The sequence below is a fragment of the Papio anubis genome, chromosome 8 (assembly GCF_008728515.1).
Source record: "Papio anubis isolate 15944 chromosome 8, Panubis1.0, whole genome shotgun sequence".
NCBI classification, from domain to species: domain Eukaryota; kingdom Metazoa; phylum Chordata; class Mammalia; order Primates; family Cercopithecidae; genus Papio; species Papio anubis.
The window spans coordinates 38,400,160-38,421,710 of NC_044983.1; the positions used below are offsets into that span (position 1 = coordinate 38,400,160).

The following is a 21,551-nucleotide window of genomic DNA, read 5'->3' on the forward strand; positions in this document are numbered from 1 at the left end:
GAAGAAAAAAAAAGAAAATTCCATGATTGCAGTCTTTAGGTATGTATGTATGTATTTATTTATTTATTATTAAGTATAGTAAAATAAGGAGGGATAGATGTCATGGAAAATGTCAAGAAAGTAAAAGGGTTTAAAAAAAAAAAGTAGGCTGCAATGTCAGATGTTTGAAAAGTTAATCAAGGAAAGGACTTAAATGTCCCCATTGAATTTAGGAAGAAAGAAGTAATTAATGAACTGGACAAAAACACTCAGTGTACCAGTGTTATCGATTTAGAAACTGAAACTAAGTATATCTGATATTGCTTTTAGGAAACAAGTAAATGATGCCCTAAAAAGTTCAACTGTGACCATATATTTTTTTTCTTTTTCTAATTTCTCCTTGGCCCATTTCCAAAAAGCCCTAATACCCCGACTGATAGAAATGGATCCCTTGCTGTGCACTGGTACTACTGTGACTCATGGAAAGCTGATCATGGAACACAAGACGCCAAAATTCCCAGCCTTACTGTTAGGAAAGAAAGTTTCTGAGCACAATTGTGTCTAGTCAACTTCCTCTTAGTAAGAAAGAGGCCAGGCAGGGCTTCATGTAGGGTATGGCCCTGTGTTCCTTACTGGAGGGTAAGTTTCTGGGGCTGGGAGTAAAGCAGTGTGACCGAAAGCAGTACAAAGTTCTACCTGACAGGCAGACCCCGGTCCTACAAATATGAGGTCCATAATGAGACTGAGAGATCATCTCTCCAACAAATATTTATTGAGTGCCAGATATTGGGCTCGTGGCTAAAGGAAAATACAAAGTTGGGTTGGATATGGGTTCTGTTTTCAAGGAGCTTATAATCTAATAGGAAAGATGAGGTTACTACATTAGTAACAATCAGACTGGATAGAACTGGAAGTGTGATGCAAATGAGGTACAGATTGACTGTAGAATTTTGCAGAAAGAAAACAATTTTGAAGAAGTGTTCATGGAAGTATTAGCTTTTGAGATGTGTCTTAAAAGATAAGTGGGGTTTCTGTTGAAAACATTCAAAACTCTCTCTTCTAGCTATTTTAAAATATACAATATATTATTAACTATAGTCACCCTACTGTGCTATAAAACACTAGAACTTATTCCTGCTACCTAACTATAATTTTGTACCCACTAACCAACCTCTCCCTGTCCCTCCTCCCCCTATTCATCCCACCCTCTGGTAATCACTGTTCTACTCTCCCCTTCCCAAAACAAAGAAATGATCACTGTTTAGGTGATGGAGATGTCAATTACCCTGATTTGATCATTACACATTGCATACATGTATAGAAATATCACATGCAACTCTTAAGTATATATCATTCTTATGTACCAAATACAAATAAAATTGAAAAAAAAACTTTGGCTGGGTGTAGTAGCTCATGCCAGCACTTTGGGAGGCTGAGGCAGGCGGATCACCTGAGGTCAAGAGTTCCAGACCAGCCTGACCAACACGGTGAAACCCTATGTCTTCTAAAAATACAAAAATAAGCCTGGTGTGATGGCAGGGGCCTGTAATCCCAGCTACTCAGGAGGCTGAGGCAGGAGAATTGCTTGAACCTGGAAGGCAGAGGCTACAGTGAGCTGAGATCGCTTCACTGCACTTCAGCCTGGGTGACAAAGCAAGACTCTATCTCAAAAAAAAAAAAGAAAAAACTTTAAAAGAGAGAAGTAGAAGTAGAGTAGAGATTCGTTGTGGTGACTGTCAAGAAAGTATTTTGGAAAGACAGTGTGAATAGCTAGACCAAAGAACAAAATACTAGTTATTTCAGGAGCAGTAAATCATTTTTGAGGGCTTGAGCAAAGGTCTTGCTAGAAAGTGCTTAGAGGTCAAATTTTGGACATAATGCCAGGCAAGGTGGCTCATGCCTATAATCCCAGCACTTTGGGAGGCCAAGGCGGGTGGGTCTCCTGAGGTCAGGAGTTCGAGACCAGCCTGGTCAACATGGTGAAACCCCATCTCTACTAAAAATACAAAAAATTGGCGTGGCGGTGGGTGCCTGTAATCCCAATTACTTGGGAGACTGAGGCAGGATAATCGCTTGAACCTGTTGAACCTGGGAGGCAGAGGTTGCATTGAGCAGAGATCACACCACTGCACTCAAGTCTGAGAAACAGGAGCAAAACTCTAGGACTAGAGCCGAGGTATGCAAAAAAAAAAAAAAAAAAGTCGAGTATTTAGTTAAATAATTCGTTCATGCTGTAAAAAGTAAAGTAGAGGTTCCTCTTCAAAGACTTTCCTCCCCGTCTCATTAGGAGTAAATAGTAACTTCTCTTAGAAACAAAATTTATTCAAAGACCTGTGCTAACATTCTTAAATATCTGCTAGCCGTAATAAGGAAATCAATGTACACTATGTTCTTAGCTCCCATAATTTAGCCTAAATATTTGCCCTGCCATGGTTATACTGGTCCAAGCAAGCATTAGGTCATAGCCTATTCGTTTTCCTTATTTAAAAGTGTTTTTATCTTTCTCAGCATTCCACAAGTTACTTCCTCCTTCCTTTGTTCTCCTCTACCTTTGCCTCTTTTAAAAAGTTCTAAATTGCTAGGCAGTTGGGACAAATACAGAATGTGAGGTCCTGTTTCAGCCAATGGAAACCAGACAAAGCAGTAGGGTGGACATATCAGGTTACAAATGACCCTGTCTCCTTTGTTCGGTGTACTCTTGTGGCAAAATTGCTGGTGAGTGTACCTTTTCTGCAGGAAGTAAAAATGGCCTTACTAAATACATTTATGTTCAAGTGCTATTTCTTTACAGCACGGAGGAACAAACATTTCAAACAATGCTATTATCAAGTTTGTTAGTATTTATTATCTTATTTGCTAAACTCAAAAAAAAATCTGTCTTTAACATGTTCAAATATTTCAAAAAGTTACTGTGTTGTTTCTTAAAATAAATCAATCGTAATCCTAGACTATGTTGCTCAAACTACATACAACACCCTCTGAGCTTCAGGCAGGCCCTTCCTCCCCTCCCTGCTCACCAGAGATCACTGAAATAATTGTCTGCATGTAACTTCTAATTTTGATAGTTTACTCCACTTGGAGTAACTCTGACCCATTTGTCAAAGTTCGCAATGGAGCAGGTTCCTGTTAGGGGACAGGTTTGATAAACCACGACCACAGGTCTATTTCATTTCTCCTTTTCCAATGCGGAACAAATTTGTCTCTGGGATTAAAACCACTTTTCTCATGTTGGCCTGTGAGAGAAAATGAGGGAATTTCTTTGAGTTTGTTTGATTTGTCTGTTTGTTTAATCAGCATTTTTTAAATTATTTACTCAGCCCTGTCTCAGAGATAGTCCATGACGATCTGGAATTCAACCTCAGGGCAAAGTTCTCCCCTGTGCTTGAGACACTGCGCAACTAACTGGAACCAAAGGTGTTTAATATATTAGGCACAGTAGATTCTTCAGTGACATTTTCCATGCAGATACTTCAAGCAAAATAATGGAGCCCCGAAGACCGAATGTGAAGACAGCAGTTCCATTGTCTTTGGAAAGATATCACATATCTGAAGAGTATGGCTTTCTTCTTCCAGATTCTCTGGTAAGGATAGAGCCTTGGTAAGAATAGGTCAGAATATGTTTCTTGAGATGTTGGTTGGTTTGTTTTTAAAAAATGTATGTGATTATTAAGAGACGTGCAATATAAATATCAAGTTGTTTAGCTGAGAAAGAGGCTACAAAGAGCATAGATGATCATTACCATCAAAAGAGAAGTGACAGATGCCATAGAGAACAGGTCAAATGGAATATTTTTTGTTTCAATTTCTTTTGACTAGATTGTCAGGCAAGATAAATTGTAAGCAAACCTGTAGTTATCAAGAAAAAGAATGAACTTAAATAGAGATAAATTATAAGAACAAATATAGAGCCTCAGCACCTGGGACATGGCACTTCCAAGTACATGAGCTAAGGTCACAGCAAGACTCAAGCCCCTTCAACAGAATACCTGGAATTTCTCTGTTAAATATTTTCTCCTTTGCATGACTACTTGTTTATAATGCAGATCCCTCCAGCAGCATTTACTTATAAACTGTCCTGGATCACTACCATGATATTTTGATGTAAATTAGTTTATCTTGACTTGCTAGTGGGAGAAAAAAGATAACATGAGGAAACTTGGGTGCTTTCAGGGTTGGTAGGAAGGATTAAATCTTTGCAACAATTTCTGAGAAGGGGAAGGAAACCTTGCTAACAAACAATACCTCTTTCTTAATTCTACTGGAAACAAATGATCTATCAGCAAGGGGAGCTTTACTTTCTGCAGAAAGAGTGCTACTCAATAGCTGTCCAGCCACAAGAGCACACCAAACAAAGGAGACAGTTATTTATAACCTGACGCATCACCCTACTGCTGTGTCCAGCTTCCATTGGCTGGAATAGGATCTCACATTTTACACTTTACCCAATTGGCTGTTAGTTTAAAACGTTTTTAATTGGGTAAGGGAACAGAACAAAGAAAGAAAAGTAAGTTGCCCAGGGATAGTTAAGGAAGCATCTCCAAATAAGGAATGACATGCACTGTGGGCTGGGGCTTTTCTAGTTCTGTCCAGGCATGTCGGAGCAAGCTACGACAGCTGATTTGGACAGCCACTAATAGTGACTAGCAATGTTATAGTAAGAAATTGTAACTTTTTATAATCTTTGAAGAAGAACTTTCCCATTTCTCACAGTGCCACTGCACTCCAGCCTGGGCAACAAGAGTGAAACTGCGTCTCAACAAAACAAAACAAAACTAAACTAAACAAAACAGCTCTCTACTCACGGAAGCAGCAGAATTCTTATCTTTATTTATATCACTCCGGTAACACTCAGAAGTAGACAAGCCTCAGTGTAGGCATTCAGTAAAAGCCCATTGAATTCTACACTATTCTTTAATCATAGTTAAATGGCAACTGGGTTTGAGGGTGAACTTCTAATAACTGTAATGACTGGGGTGCAACATCGAACCGCTTATATATATATATATATATATATATATATATATATATATATATTTTTTTTTTTTTTTTTTCCCTGAGACGAACTTTCTGTTGCCCTAGGCTGGAGTGCAGTGGCACTGTGAAATGGGAAAGTTCTTCAAAGATTATAAAGCTACAATTTCTTACTATATTACACACTATTAGTGGCTGTCCACCAGCTGTTGTGAAGCTTGTCTCACATGCCTGGATGAACTAGAAAAGCCCCAGTATCTAATGTGCATGTCATTCCTTATTTGAGATGCTTCCTTAACTATCCCTGGGCAACTTGCTTTTCTTTCTTTGCTCTGTTCCTTTACCCAATTAAAAAAGTTTTAAACTAATAGCCAATTGGGTAAAGTGTAAAATGTGAGGTCCTATTCCAGCCAATGGAAGCTCGACACAGCAGTAGGGTGATGCGTCAGGTTATAAATAACTCTGCCTCCTTTGTTTGGTGTGCTCTTGTGGCTGGACAGCTATTGAGTAGCACCCTTTCTGCAGAAAGTAAAGCTCCCGTTGCTGAGAGATCATTTGTTCCCACGTTCATTCTTTTACTGTGACACCAAAAACTTCATTCCTAACAGCATGATCTCTACTCATTGCAACCTCCGCTTCCTGGGTTCAAGGATTCTCCTGCCTCAGCCTCCTGAATAGCTGGAACTACAGGCATGCACCACCATGCCCGGTCAATTTTTGTATTTTTAGTAGAGAGGGGGTTTCACCATGTTGACCAACCCAGTCTCGAACTCCTGACCCTCAAGTGATCTGCCTCCCTTGGCCTCCCAAAGTGCTGGGATTATAGGCATGAGCCACCGCACTTGGCCTGGACCCCAAAGTTTTTAACTGAGTGGTCTTGGCCCTCATTTAGGATGTAATAACAATAATAATAATAATAATTAAAAGTCAAGAGTTATAAGCAGAACCAGTTCTGCTTTTGCTACTCATGACTTTGAGGAAGTCATTTCCTCTGGATTTCAGCTAGCTCAAATGTAGAAAGAGGAGATTGACACCTGATGGTCTGTAAAAACTTTGATAGTTTTAATGCTCTAGGCTTTGGACCACAACAGATGAGAAAAACAGTGTTGATAAGGGCTAAATGATGAAACGGATTTGCATTACAATTTGAGTCCTAAGTAGAATTAAGAAAGAGGTATTGTTTGTTAGCAAGATTTCCTTCCCCTTCTTAGAAATTTCTAATGGCAGAGTCTCGGCTCACCACAACCTCCACCTCCCGGGTTCAAGAGATTCGCCTGCCTCAGCCTTGGCAAGTAGCTGGGAGTACAGGCCTGTGGCACCACGCCCAGCTAATTTTGTATTTTTAGTAAGATACAGAGTTTCTCTATGTTGGTCAGGCTGGTCTCCAACTCCCGACCTCAGGTGATCCACCTGCCTTGGCCTCCCAAAGTGCTGGGATTACAGGCATGAGCCACCACTCCCGGCCCAGCTGTTAGTTTTGAAATCAAATTATAAATCTGCAAGCAACTCCAGCATCAGTAGTAATGACAGCGGGGATGCTGATGAAAGGCTCCATTTTCTGGGGTATATATCCTGGTTCTTTGTCTCCACCGAGAAAAGAATTCACGACACGGATACACACGAGTGGATTTAGGAGCTGAAAGTTTAATAGACATAAAAGAAGAGAGAGAGAAAACTCTTCTTTATGCTGAGAAAGTGGGTCGCCCAAGAGGGTCTGCTTTGCGGTGGAAGGCAATGGATTTCGTACAAAGGCTTGACGAGGCGGTGATTGATTTACATAGGGCCCAGGGGATTGGTTTGATCAGGTACGTCATTTACATAGCCGGGGAAAAGACTGGCCCTCCCACCCTAGTCTTTTATTATGCAAATACAGCCTCCACCTGGCGGCCGCCGGGATACCTTTACACGTGGTTTTACCTGGAGGCTGTCATGATGCCGACACACCTGGTGACAAGGAAAAGAGTGAGGGCCGGGCGCAGTGGTTCATGCCTGTAATCTCAGCACTTTGGGAGGCCAAGGGGGACGGATCACCTGAGGCCAGGAGTTCGAGACCTGCCGGTCCAACATGGTGAAACCCCGTCTCTACAGGGGGTTTACGATACGAAAATTAGCTGGGTGTGGTGGTGAGCACCTGTAATCCCAGCTACTCAGGAGGCTGAGGCAGGAGAATCGCTTGAACCCAAGAGGTGGAGGTTGCACTCAGCGGAGATCGTACCACTGCACTCCTGACTGGGTGATGGAGTGAGATTTTGTCTCAAAAAAAGAAAAACAGAAGAGAGCATAATCTCCATATTGAATGTTCCTGGCTTCCAGGTACAGCTGCTGTCGTTTACATATGAAAGCTCCTAGTTTGCAATCTATCAGGCTGCTTTCAGTTAGAGAAGAAGTGGTTTCAGGCTGCTTTTTATTAAAGGAAAAATCCAGTGAGACGTCTTTCACCCTTTCTAGCTGCCTACAAATAATTTCTTAATAACTCCTTTATTACTATGCACAGTTGGGTTGTGGTCCAGAGGACCAGACTGTTTCCTCTGACACTGCCACTAGGTTGACCAAGTGTCCCTATTTGTTAGGTACCGGATGGACTCCTGACATGCAAGACTCTCAGTACTAAACCAGGAAAGTGCTGGGACAATTCGGATGAGTTAGTCACCCTAAGTTGCACTTAGTAGCTCTTGTGACTTTGAGTGAATCACAAACATCCCCTAACCCTCAATTTTCACATTTACTGAATGGAGATCTGATGCCACCTCCACCAGATTCCTATGGAGAATGAATGTGAAAACACTTTCATAAATCCAGTGGAAGGACCAGAAGCCAGTCTTCTGACCTTGAGCCAGTGCTTGTTAAAACTCCACTCTATACGTCTAACCCACTTCAGGAATATCCTGCCTAGTTCCAAAGGAAGAAAAGACCAAGTTGTTCTTATTGGGATTGAAAGTGTACACTGAGCTGAGGAAAAATAATATTACAAATGAGCTAACCGTGACGTAGATCCACAGTTGTAGAGTTCCTCTCTTTGTTCTTTCTTCTTTGTAACTACGGAAACAGGAGAAACAGATGAGAATCAAGTTCTCGTGGCACTCCCTGCCTGATATACTATGGTTTCGTTGATGGAATTTCCATTCCTGAGATTATGTGGAAAAAAAGTCCCTTGAGAAACTGGTTTTACTCCGTTATGATCATTTTCCCCAGATTTCTCAAAATGTACTTCCCTGTTTCAGTTTTGATTTTCTTTCATTGGTTTGACCTTTTTCAACAACTCCCTTTCTGGGAAGAGGTAGCAGAAGGACATTTTCATCAAAATCTGCCCCAGGTTGCTTCACAGATGAGGAGGGACCCAGTCACTAAAATCACCAGGCAGAGTGTTGCAAGAGCAGATGGAGAATCACAATTGGCTGTCCTGCTCAAGGGGACACCAGATCTTACTTTCCTTTAGTCGAAAGGCAAGTGTCAGAGTCAGGAGGCTGTACTTTCATGTCCAGTGGCCCCAGAAGTTCCTTCAGTATCTCTTTTGGTTTCTCACTATAGATAGTTGCTTGAACGTGTGTGAAGAAAACATGGTCAAGACAGTGACTTAAAAAAATTCTGTTTTTGGGGAAGGAGTCTGACTTGGTTTCAAATATTGTATCCCATTGTTTCTGTCAACGTTCAAACCTTTCCAAGTTCCAACATTTATTGTGGAAACTGTGTGCCTCACCAACTCATACAAATAAATGGTTCATGTGCCCTACATGTGTACGGGGGCATGGATGTGTGTTTCTGGAGGGAGGGCTAATTTCTCTTTAGACATGGAGAATACAAAGAAATTAGCTTGGCATCAAGAAGGTTAGAGCAGGCGACAAGAGTGAGGAGAACTGAGAGAGCTTAGATGTGAGGCTCTGGAGTTCAGATTTTTTTTTTTTTTTTTTTTTTTTTGAGATGGCGTCTTGTACCCCAGGTTGGAGGGCAATGGCGAGATCTCAGCTCACTGCAACCTCTGCCTCTGGTGTTCAAGCGATTCTCCTACCTCAGCCTCCTGAGTGGCTGGGATTACAGGCATGAGCCACCACGCCTGTCTAATTTTGTAGTTTTAGTAGAGACGGGGTTTCTCCATGTTGGTCAGGCTGGTCTCGAACTCCCAACCTCAGGTGATCCACCCTCCTTGGCCTCCCAAAATTCTAGGATGACAGCCATGAACCACTGTGCCCGGCCTACTTTTTGTATTTTTAGTAGAGACAGGGTTTCACCATGTTGGTCAGGCTGGTCTTGAACTCCTGACCTCATGATCTGCCCACCTCAGCCTCACAAAGTGCTGGGATTACAGGCGTGAGCCACCGGGCCCAGCCTGGAGTTCAGACTTAACACATCCTGTAAATGACATGATGCATCTGATATTTGAAGAGTTTTCCTCAAAGAGTGTTACATGCAAGGTGGTTTAGAGTTGTTGTTCCTGGCTGTATAGCAAAGTACTTGTGGAGTTTTAAAAAATACTGATGCCGAAGCTCCACCTAGAATAGTTCATTCAGAATCTCTAGCGTAACTAACCTCAGTACTTGAAATATGATTATTATAAATGTTAGTCAACTGCTTTTTTAGGCTCTATGACTGATAGGAATCTTTCACTTTTATATCATCTCCAGTTAATGAGTTCCATAAATTGAAAGTCTAGTGTTTAAATTTTTACCTCACTTTATTTTTACTGATTGTATTATTATTATTATTATTTTTGAGATAGAGTCTCACTTTGTCACCCAGGCTGGAGTGCAGTGACGCCATCTCAGTTCCCTGCAACTTCTGCCTCCTGGGTTCAAAGGATTCTCCTGCCTCAGCCTTCCGACTAGCTGGGATTACAGGAGCCCACCACCACACCCAGCTAATTTTTGTATTTTTAGTAGACGGGGTTTCACCATATTGGCCAGGCTGGTCTCGAACCCCTGACCTCAAGTGATCCACCCGCCTCAGCCCTCCATCTCAAAACAAAAACAAAAATAATAACAAAACTTTTCTCTTCTACCTGAGATGTTTAAATTTAAATCACACCATTTGTACAAAAATTCCCTATCTTGTCCTTAAAAATAATTTGCAATCACTAGCTAGTTTTGAGAACAATTGCCATCTTAACTGAATACCATTTGTTCTGTCTCTCTAGTTTCAACTTAATAACCCTTTCTGAATTTTCTATTCTTTCAAAATTTTTCTGGCCATTTTATTGTTTTCATTTAGTGAAAACTTATTCACCGGTTTCTATGCCTAAGCGCATTTAGGAAGTTGCTTAGGATACAGACGTGATAAAAAGACCAGTGTGAAAACTCTCCACTCCTACACATTACATTCTAGTCCTCATCTCCTGGCATTTAAGTCCTCAGTGATTCCATGCACTTTTGCTTTTGGTTTGGGCAGATGCTCTGAGTTCAATGTTTCTTTGAGATGAAGACCCCCTATTCAACTCACAAATCCCATAAGGAGGCCTCTGTGCCTTTGCTGGTGCCCCAGACAGGGTGCTGATCCTTACTTACCTTCAAGATTGTGAAGTCAGATTTAATAGTATAGTGGTTTATGAGAGCTGCTGTAACAGCAGTCACAAACAGTTGGGCTTAAAATACCACAAACGGGGGCTTAAATCACAGAAGTTGATTTTCTCACAGTTCTTGAGGCAGGAAGTCCAAGATCAAGGTGTCGTGGAGTTGGTTTCTTCTGAGGTCTCGCTCCTTGGCTTGTAGACGACCTCCTTATTATTGTGTCCTCACACGGTCTTTTCTCTGCCATGCACAAATTCTCCATGTCCCCATGTCTCTCTCTCTCTTTTTTTTTTTTCAAAACAGGGTTGCACTCTGTCACCCAGGTTGGAGTACAGTGGTGCAATCTCAGCTCACTGCAACCTCTGCCTCCTGGGTTCAAGCGATTCTCCTGCCTCAGCCTCCTGAGTAGCTGGGATTACAGGTGCACTCCACAAAGCCCAGCTAATTTTTTGTATTTTTAGTAGAGATGGGGCTTCGCTATGTTGGTCAGGTTGGTCTCGAACTCCTGACCTCAAGTGATCTGCTCACCTCGGCCTCCCAGAGTGCTAGGATTACAGGTGTGAGCTACTGTGCCCGCTCTCCCCCGTCTCTTTGTGTCCAAATTTCCTCTTCTTTATGGACACCAATCAGATTAAATTGTACCCACCCTAAAGGCCTCATTTCAATGTACCTTCTTCAAGGGCCTATCTCCAAATACAGTTATATTTTTAGGTACTAGGGCTAGGGCTTCAGCATAGGAATTTGGGGGAGACACAATTTAACACATACCAGAAAGTATAAGGCCAGGAAAAAATATTCTGGCATGCTAGATGGACTCATTAACCAATATTAACCAATTAACAAATATTTCTTTAATATTTGCCTGATTTTTTTTTTTTTTTTGAGACAGTTTCACTCTTGTTGCCCAGGCTGGAATGCAGTGGCACAATCTTGACTCACTGCAACCTCTGCTTCCTGGGTTCAAGTGATTCTCCTGCCTCAGCCTCCCAAGTAGCTGAGATTACAGGCGCATGCCACCACACCCAGCTTAATTTTTGTATTTTTAGTAGAGTTGGGGTTTCACTGTGTTGGTCAGGCTGGTCTCAAACTCCTGACCTCAGGTGATCCACCAGCCTCACCTCTGAAAATGCTGGGATTACAGGTTGCCTGGTGATTTGTGAGAGGAATGACTGAGCTCTCATGCCAGGTCAGTGGAGGGAGCAGAGAAAGTTGAATACTCTGACAATAGCCATGATCCAAAGCTCTTAAGCTTAGGCTCAAATCTACCCACGCCTCAAGGAAGAAAACAAATAAATAAAAAAGAAGAAAAGAAATGCCCCAATGTCAGGTCCCACGCTTTTTAGAAATAATTTCAGCAAAACTTTGTTGCTATTTTGGCATGTCCTCTACTGTAGTAGTTTATCAAAATACTGTCCCCAGACTTTTTCTATATTTCTAGATTTTACTGTTTAATGTATAATAATAATGTTCTAACATTAAAACATAACCATAGCAATGCTCAGATTCACTTTATCTTTAAATATATTGTTGAACTCAATTTTATAACATCTTCAGGATTGTCTTTTTGTATTCATAAATAGCAACAGTGGATAGTGGCCTTGGTTAGTGTTATTTCAAGGATTACTCTTTAGGTTACATTTTCTTCATAAGATGCATTAGATGCCTTTTTTTTTTTTTGAGACAGAGTCTCGCTCTGTTGTTCAGGCTGGAGTGCAGTGGCACAGTCTCGGCTCACTGCAATCACCACCTCCTGGGTTCAAGAGATTCTCTTGACTCAGCCTTCTGAGTAACTGGGATTACAGTCACGCACCACCATGCCCGGCTAATTTTTGTATCCTTTATAGTAAACATGGGATTTCCCCATATTGGCCTGGCTGATCTCCAACTCCTGACCTCAAGTGATCTGCCCGGCTTGGCCTCCCAAAGTGCTGGGATTACAGGCATGAGCCACCACACTCAGCAAATTAGATGCCTTCTCATGCTTTTCTGCGTTCTGAAACAGATCATCTATCTGTTGATATAGCATAGCTCTTCAGACTACAGACATTTTAAGCTGTACGTTTTGAATTACATTTTCTATTCCCTTTATGCTTATTGTTCTAGTTAGGTTTTTTATTTCTAAATAAAAATTTGAATTTTTGCAATTTCACAAATGGTAACTCAGTTGAAATTTTCAAGTGTATTAGCAAAATGTATTCATAGCAGCCTGTTACATTTCATTAAGAATTGATTTTTTTCTTATTCCCTGTTGAAGTTTGTTTATAAAATATAGTAATAGTAATAACTATACAGAAAGTGTTCACTTTGTAGTAGGCCCTGTGTTAACTTTAACTACACTTTTAAAATCTAAACCTCACAGTAGTCTTGGCTGGGCACGGTGACTCACTCCTGTTATCCCAGCACTTTGGGAGGCTGACGTGGGTGGATCACAATGTCAGGAGTTCGAGACTAGCCTGGCCAACATGGTGACACTCTATCTCTACTAAAAAGACAAAAATCAGCCGGGTGTGGTGGTGCATGCCTGTAGTGCCAGCTCTTCGGGAGGCTGAGGCAGGAGAATTGCCTGAACCCAGGTAGCGGAGGTTGCAATGAACCGAGATTGCACAAGTGCACTCTAGCCTGGACGACAGAGTGAGACTCCATCTCAAAAATAATAATAATAATAAATAGATCAATAAATAAAACAAAGAAATAATCCTCACAATAGTCTTCACCATTTGCAAATGATCCATTTGACAATAAATGAATTCAGCGCTCTCTCTGAAATATACTTCCAAGGTGACCAGTTTTCTCCATTTCCACCCCAATTTAATCCACCTTCATGTAGCCCCAGGACTATTGTCTCCTCCCCTTGTTTCCTTATTTCCATTCCTGTTCAGCTGTAACACATTCTGTGTATAGCAGTCAAGTGATGCTTAAAAATGAGAATCAGGCTAGAGGTGGTAGTTCACACCTATAATCCCAGCACTTCCGGAGGCTGACACAGGAGGATCACATGAGGCCAGGGGTTCGAGATCAGCCTGGGCAAGATAGCAAGACCCCATCTCTACAAAAATAAAAAAGAATTAACTGTGCATGATCCTACGTGCCTGTATTCCCAGCTACTTGGGAGGCTGAGGTGGGAGGACTGCTTGACCCAGGGAGTTTGAGGCTACAATAAGCTATATTTGTACCACTACACTCCAGTGTGGGTGACAGAGTGAGATCCTGTCTCCAAAAACCGTAAAATGAAAACAAAACCTTGATAATCTGCTCTTTAAAGCTCTTCCTACAGGGCCCCTGTGATGCTCGCCTGTCACTAGAAGGGCATGTAATAGCTCTTTCTCCTTCACTTTACTTTGATGCAATGTCAGAACAGCTTCTTTCCATCAAAACTTAAACCTTTTATTTCATTTAAAATAATCTGCTTCAAATTCTAATCTTTCCAATAGTTTAAGTTCTAATTTTTCTGATGTTAATATTGTCACCCAAGTTTCCTGCTCATGTTTACCTGGTTTATTTTATTTTATTTTAAAATTTATATATTTATTTATCCATTTATTTATTTATTTATTTATTTATTTATTTATTTAAGGTGGAGTCTCCCTCTGTCGCCCAGGCTGGAGTGCAGTGGTGCGATCTCAGCTCACTGCAAGCTCTGCCTGCCGGGTTCACGCCATTCTCCTGCCTCAGCCTTCTGAGTAGCTGGGACTACAGGCGCCCACCATCACTTCTGGCTAATTTTTTGTATTTTTTTTTAGGAGAGATGGAGTTTCACCGTGTTAGCCAGGATGGTCTCGATCTCCTGACCTCGGGATGCGCCCGCGTCTGCCTCCCAAAGTGCTGGGATTACTGGCGTGAGCCACCGCGTCCAGCCTTTATTTTATTTTTTGCGACGGAGTCTTGCTCTCTTCCCCAGGCTGGAGTGCAGTGGCTTGATCTTGGCTCACTGCAACCTCTGCCTCCCAGATTGAGGCGATTCTCCTGCCTCAGCCTCCTGAACAGCTGGGATTACAGGCACCTGCTACCACGCCCAGCTAATTTTTTCTTTTTTTGGAGACAGAGTCTCACTCGGTCGCCCAGGCTGGAGTGCAGTCGCATGATCTCAGCTTACTGCAACCTCCTCCCCCTGGGTTCAAGCGATTCTCCTGCCTCAACCTCCTAAGTAGCTGGGATTACAGACATCTGCCACCACACCCAACTAATTTTTGTATTTTTAGTAGCTGAGTAGCTGGGATTATAGGCGCGTGTCACCACGCCTGGCTAATTTTTGTGTTTTTAGTAGAGACGGGGTTTCACCATGTTGGCCAGGCTCTTCTCAAACTCCTGATCTCAAGTGATTCGCCCATCTCAGCCTCCCAAAGTGCTGGGATTACAGGTGTGAGCCACCGGGCTCGGCACCTGGTTTATTTTTGTGCATGCTTTTATTTTTAATTTTCCTATGCTACTTTCTTAGCCAAAATTTATACTTAATCTAATCAAGCATTAAGCTAACAAAGAGTTTAGTGTTCATGTAAAAAATACAGTTTTACAAATCTATTTTTCTTTAAATTATAAATGTGTTAAGAATATCATCCAATGAAATGATCCAGAAGCAAAAGGATGGCTGTGTATCTTTTCAATATCATCCTGGAGCATTGTCTCAACCATCTCACTTTATGGTGATTTAATCATCTAGAGGTTTTCCCTTTGTTTTCTGTGTTACTTAGTATTGATTAATACTGTTGCACTACTTCAGTCTGAAATTACACGGTAATTTGTAGATTTTTTTTTTTTTGAGACAGAATCTGGCTTTGTTGCCCAGGCTGGAGTGCAGTGGTGCGATCTTGGCTCACTACAAGCTCTGCCTCCCGAGTTCAGGCCATTCTCCTGCCTCAGCCTCCCGAGTAGCTGGGACGACAGGTGCCCACCACCACGCCCGGCCAAATTTTTGTATTTTTTTTAGGAGAGACGGGGTTTCACCCTGTTAGCCAGGATGGTCTCAGTCTCCTGACCTCGTGATCCACCTGCCTCGGCCTCCCAAAGTGCTGGGATTACAGGCGTGAGCCACCGTGCCTGGCCGTTAATTTGTAGATTTTTATACAGAAGAGCAGCAAAATATTTCTGTTGAGTAGAAAATATAACTCCAATGCTTATGACTGCACTCTCTATAGGACACTAACTCATGGTGTGTCTAACCCAGCAATTTTATGTCAACACTCTTTTCTCAAACCTCTATAAACTTTGGCTGGACATAGTGGCTCACACCTGTAATCCCAGCACTTTGAGAGGCTGAGGCAGGTGGATCACCTTAGGTCAGGAGTTCGAGACAAGGCTGGTCAACATGGCAAAATCCCATCTCTACTAAAAATACAAAAAATTAGCCAGGCATGGTGACCCACACCTGTAATCCCAGCTACTCAGGAGGCTGAGGCAGGAGAATCTCTTAAACGCAGGAGGTGGAGCCAAGATCGCGCCACTGCACTTCAGCCTGAGCGATAGAATGAAACTGTGTCTCAAAATAAATAAATAAAATAAATAAATCAGAGATTGTGAATAGGATGTTGGATGTACCCAAGTTATGAATTAATTAGGAGCTTGAACCCAGGAGGCAGAGGTTGCAGTAAGCCGAGATCACACCACTGCACTTTAGCCTGAGCAATAGAATGAAACTGTGTCTCAGTCAATCAATCAATCAATCAGAGACTGTGAATAGGATGTTGGATGTACCTAACTTATGAATTAATTGGGAGCTTGAACCCAGGTGTGTCTCAGATCCTCAGGGACTGAAGACTTCCAAGTGATTTGTGGGTAATGTATAGGTCTATACTACTCCAAATTCACAGTTTTCAGACTTCCCTGGGTTCTCACGGACCTTCCATGTCATTTGTATGTTTAGGTTGAGGTCTCTGGTCTTTTCCCCTCTGTAATTAATTTCACACCCACCCCTATCTCAACTCACACAACTTGATTTTCACTCTCATCTTCTGAGAAATTGAGTCCATAAAAAGTGAACTCCTTTAAACTCCAGATCCTCTCCTACTGCTGCTGCAAGGACAGACATTCCATTCTTGTTCTCTCTCTCCTCCTTCACTTCTAGTCCTTTGCTCCTTCTGCATTCGATTACTCTCCTCTCTCCTTTGTCTTCAATCTCTCCTTCTTGCAATAGCCAACTATAAACTGCTCAAGCTTCTCATTCTTAAAAGATCACTCTTAAATGCAAATTCCCTGCTGCCTTATGGCTCTCCTTCAAAAGTAATCTACATTTTCTCTATTTTCTACTTCCTCAACACACTAACATTTGAATCCTGCTTCTATGACCCTGACCTAAATTTCTATTAAATGTACATAGATAAACTAATATGTATTTGCGACTTCCTAATATTGTTTTGATTTTTAAAGAGGTCAATCTTACTTTAACTCTGTAATGATGCGTTCGACCTTCTGATGATTCTCTACTTCTGTGAAATCTTCTACTGTCTTGACTTCTATAGGGTCATTCTATTCATGCTCATTGAACGTCTGTCACTATGTTTTTGATCTGTATTGCAGTTAGTTCCTCTATCTGCCTTGTGAATGTTCTCCATTGTGTTAATCTAGGCTTTCTTCTCCTTTCGCTTTTCATATTACCTCAAATGGTTTTATATACTCTTGTGGTTTTAACCACAATGTAGGGTTTTTGCTGTAGTTATGCTTTCAAATTGCATATTTCTTTTTCTTTTTTTTTTTTTTGAAATGGTGTCTTGCTCTGTTACTCCAGTCTGGAGTGCAGTGGTACGATCTTGGCTCACTGCAGCTTCCGCCTCCCAGGTTCAAGTGATTCTCCTACATCAGCCTCCTGAGAAGCTGGGATTACAGGCATGTGCCACTATGCCTGCTTAATTTTTTATTTTTAGTAGAGACAGGATTTCACCATGTTGGTCAGGCTGATCACAAACTCCTGACCTCAGGTGATCCGCCCCCCTCGGTCTCCCCAAGTGCTGAAATTACAGGCGTGAGCCACCATGCGTAGCCTCAATTGTATATTTCTAATATGACTTTTCTCCTGAACTTTAAACTGTGTATCCAACTTTTCACCATAGTCATATCTTTTGATTGCACAGGTAATTTAATGTCAATACATTTAAAAATGAATTTACCACGTTTATCCCCACTCTTTGACTTTCACCCACATTTCTGTCTCAATTCGTTTCCATCCATTCATTTGCTCACCTAATTCTTAAACATGGAAATCATCCTCACTTCCTCTTCTTAACCCAAAAATTCAGTTGTGCAGGTTATACACTGAGAAAGGAGCCTCAGATCAGTGTGATAAATCAGAGATTAGTGAACTTTTTCTGAAGGGCCAAATACTAAGTGCTTTAAACTTGCCTACCATATGGTTTCTGTTGTAACTACCAACTCTACTGCTATAATGTAAAAGCAACCATAGATAGTACATAAACAAATGAGACAGGCTGGGTGCCAATGAAAATTCACAAAAATTAATGTAGTTTATTGTCCCTTGGGTGAGAGTTGGGGGTCACTGAAATTCAGACTATGTCTTACTTGGCTAAACCATGGGCCTAGAGTGGGCATATAAATGGAGCTATTGGGCTAGTGATTTTCTTACCTTAAGCCCCCAGACCCAAATTTAATCATCATATCCTTTCAATTTCATTTTCCGGATATATCTTGAATATATGGCTTCTCCTTTCCAAATTCATTGTCATTGCCTAAGTTTAGTCTTTGAACAATATTTTAAAGACTTCCTTATCTGACTTTATATCTTAAAGTCCTACAAATTTATCTTCCTAAAATTCAAATCAAACCATGTCACCAACTTACATAAAGGGAAAATTCATATATTCTACACACAGCACATTTCATGTAACTTTCTAGGCTCGTCTTTCATCATCCTTTTGATGCAGGATTTTTGGCTCTTTAGTTCAGCAGAATTCAGGATCTCATCTCATGACCAGGAAGAATTAGGCAGGTAGACATAATGAAGGGTGAGGATGATGCAATTTATTATGCGAAAGGGGAGCTCTCTGCAAAGAGAGGGGTTTCTCCAGCAGGCTCCCACCTCACAATGGAGTACCAGGACTTTCACAGGCACGCTGAAAAGGCCAGGCTCCTCCCTAGCATAAGGCACGAATTCCTGGTGGTTCCACCAGTTTTCCTAGTATGCATGTGGGCGTGCCCAAGCAAACCATAGGTAGCATCAGAAAAGGCAACATTTGATTACTTAAAAGGCATTATTCAGAAAGAATCAATTGGGAAAGGGTGGGCCACCAGGGAAAGTTTTTCCTCTGTGTCACAGGTTTCATCTGGGATCAGGAGTCCGGTCTTTCAGCCTTTGGACTGTTTTGGGCTTGAAGGTGGGGTTTCACAGGGACCCTTCCCTATCTGCCTCGGCATCTGTCTGCCTCTTGCCTCTATCACTTTCTCTTGAGTTTTATATTTTAGCAACACTGAGTCATCTGTGTCCCAGGAAGCACCCATATCTGTTTATCTGCTGTCCCCTCTACCTTTACTACCTTCCCTTCTTCACATTTCAACCCAAAAAAGTCACTTCCCCTGCAAAAATTGGATCAACTGTCATATTTTTATGAATATTTCCCTTTAATTCCTCACAACAGCTGACAGAATTGACTACTTCCTCTTCTTTGCAAGTTCTTTGGCTTACACAGATATCACCAATTAAACATATTTTACCGCATTGGCATATATCTGACTAATGTGTTTTTCTCCTGTACTAGAGCATATGCTCCTTAGTCATCTGTGTATCTGAGGTGAGCACAGGGCCTACGTAGCATATGGTGCATTCTCAATGTTCATTCAACATGCAGAGAAAAGTTATCTACATTTTCTCTATTTTCTACTTCCTCAACACACTAACATTTGAATCCTGCTTCTATGACCCTGACCTAAATTTCTATTAAATGTACATAGATAAACTAATACGTATTTGCGACTTCCTAATATTGTTTTGATTTTTAAAGAAGTCAATCTTACTTTAACTCTGTAGTGATGCATTCGACCTTCTGATGATTCTCTACTTCTGTGAAATCTTCTACTGTCTTGACTTCTATAGGGTCATTCTATTCAAGCTCATTGAACGTCTGTCACTATGTTTTTGATCTGTATTACTGCAATTAGTTCCTCTATCTGCCTTGTGAATATTCTCCATTGTGCTAATCTAGGCTTTCTTCTCCTTTCACTTTTCATGTTACCTCATTGACTTGAATTCCCCTGAAGACTGAAATGTGAAAATAGCTATTCCCGGAAGCCCCTTTCCAGAGAGGTCTAAGATATTTACATGTTTCTATTTTAAATGCAGAAAGAACTTCCAGATCATTATAGGCCTTGGATGGAAATTGCCAACAAACTTCCTCAATTGATTGATGCTCACCAGCTTCGAGCTCATGTGGACAAGGTATTCTTCTCTTCACCCCTTATCACATTCTGTTTTCATCATCATACCACTTTTATTAACCTTGCAGAAGTGTGTCAATTGATCATTACCATTGAACTCAGCTAAGCTATCTCCACCTTCCTGGAAAACAGAATGACCCCTTCTGATACATGTGTTTTTCTAAGGTTTCCAGAGTCAGCACAAAACAATGCCTGTCACATACCAATCACTCACCAAATGTTTGTTTAAAGAAGAATCTGGGTGAGATGATAAACTAATGGATAAGCTATGGCCTAGGAAGGCCAGCTTGGAAATTCTTAGGTTCCTCATTCCATGTACGTGTTCAGGGCTCTGTTGTTGCTGAGGGGGTCTACCTTGATTTTGTCCTGGGTGTTACAGAATAGTTAAATGGAGGGAATTTCTGAATTATAAAATTGGCCATGGGTTCTACAGAAACATCCAATAAGCCTGTAAATGCCACAAAAATATTTATTAGGCTGGTACAAAAGTAATTGCAGTTTTTGCCATTACTTTTAATGACAAAAACCACAAATGCTTTTGTACCAACCTAATAGCTATGTAACCCTGAAAAAGTTACTGAACACTGTAATCCCATTTCCTTATTTATAAAATGTGAGAAACTCTGGTCTCACAGTATTGTTATGGGAACTAAATCACTTTCAAAGTGGCCCCTTTGTAGTTCTTGTCCTATTATAGCATTCAGTGTACATTCATTACTTCCCTGTAGTCTCTTCTCCATCTGTCTTAATCTTACCAATTTGGAGTACCACATAATTGCAGAAGTCCACGAAAAGTTTTCTACTCTCCAAAATTCCCCTTTGCTGATGGATAATATTTAATGTCTAGAATTACAAATTCTTTTTAAAATACTCATTGAATGCCTGCTCTGTGCAAAGCACTAGAACCCTGTAGAAGATGAAAAAGGGACTGGCTTCAATGTCTAGAAAGATAGCAAGCTAAGCAGAGTAATTTCTTTGCCTGATAGATAAAAGGTTGTGTTGACAAGACCAAAGAAATCCAAAAATAAGAAAAAAATTAAGAAAATAACTGTAAGCACAGAAAAATAGAGAAAAGTTCCAATGATGGAATAAAAAAGGATTTTTTTTGACCGTATTAAGCAAATCATGTATAAAATCCAGAAATAAGTTTACAGGACCCATGTCAAGTATTTAACCAAAGCAGAGGGAGATCCCCATGAGTCTCCCTTTCCCATCTCAGAATAGCAGAGAAGAGAAGCAAGGGAAGCCTGGAACAGTTGCCAGGAGGGCAGGTTAGAATTCAGTTTGTGAACTATGAGGTCCTCTGCCGCAGGCATTCACCAGGCTTTATTTGATTAAACTGCCATAAAAGAAGAGAAGGACTTGTCAAATTGGGGCTCCTCCTAGCACAGCATTGAAACCAGTCCCTATTACTTCTTGGCCTTTTGGCTAAAATCGAGTGTGAAATCCATCACCTAACATTTGTACTGGGTTTAGGCTGGGTGCAGTGGCTCACACCTATAATTCTAGCACTTTGGGAGGCCAAGGCTGGTGGATTGCCTGAGCTCAGGAGTTCGAGACCAGCCTGAGCAACATGGTGAAACCATGCCTCTACTAAAAATACAAAAAATTAGGCTGGTGTGGTGGCACATGCCTGTAGTCCCAGCTATTTCGGAGGCTGAAGCAAAAGAATCGCTTGAACCTGGGAGACAGAGGTTGTAGTTAGCAGACATCACACCACTGAACTCC

The 21,551-nt window shown here is 41.2% G+C and overlaps 1 protein-coding gene across 2 annotated transcripts in view; it reads left to right on the forward strand.

The window, feature by feature from the left end:
• The first annotated feature begins 3,199 nt into the window (after positions 1-3,199).
• IDO2 (indoleamine 2,3-dioxygenase 2) overlaps positions 3,200-21,551 on the forward strand; it is a 68,904-nt gene continuing 50,552 nt past the window's right edge. The window contains exons 1-2 of one of the 2 annotated variants that reach the window (XM_009212948.4): positions 3,200-3,560; positions 19,729-19,824. In XM_009212948.4, the coding sequence (XP_009211212.2) occupies positions 3,462-3,560; positions 19,729-19,824 (195 nt within the window). In that variant the 5' untranslated portion in view covers positions 3,200-3,461. The remainder of the gene's footprint in view (positions 3,561-19,728; positions 19,825-21,551) is intronic. The other variant, XM_009212947.4, reaches the window with a different exon arrangement.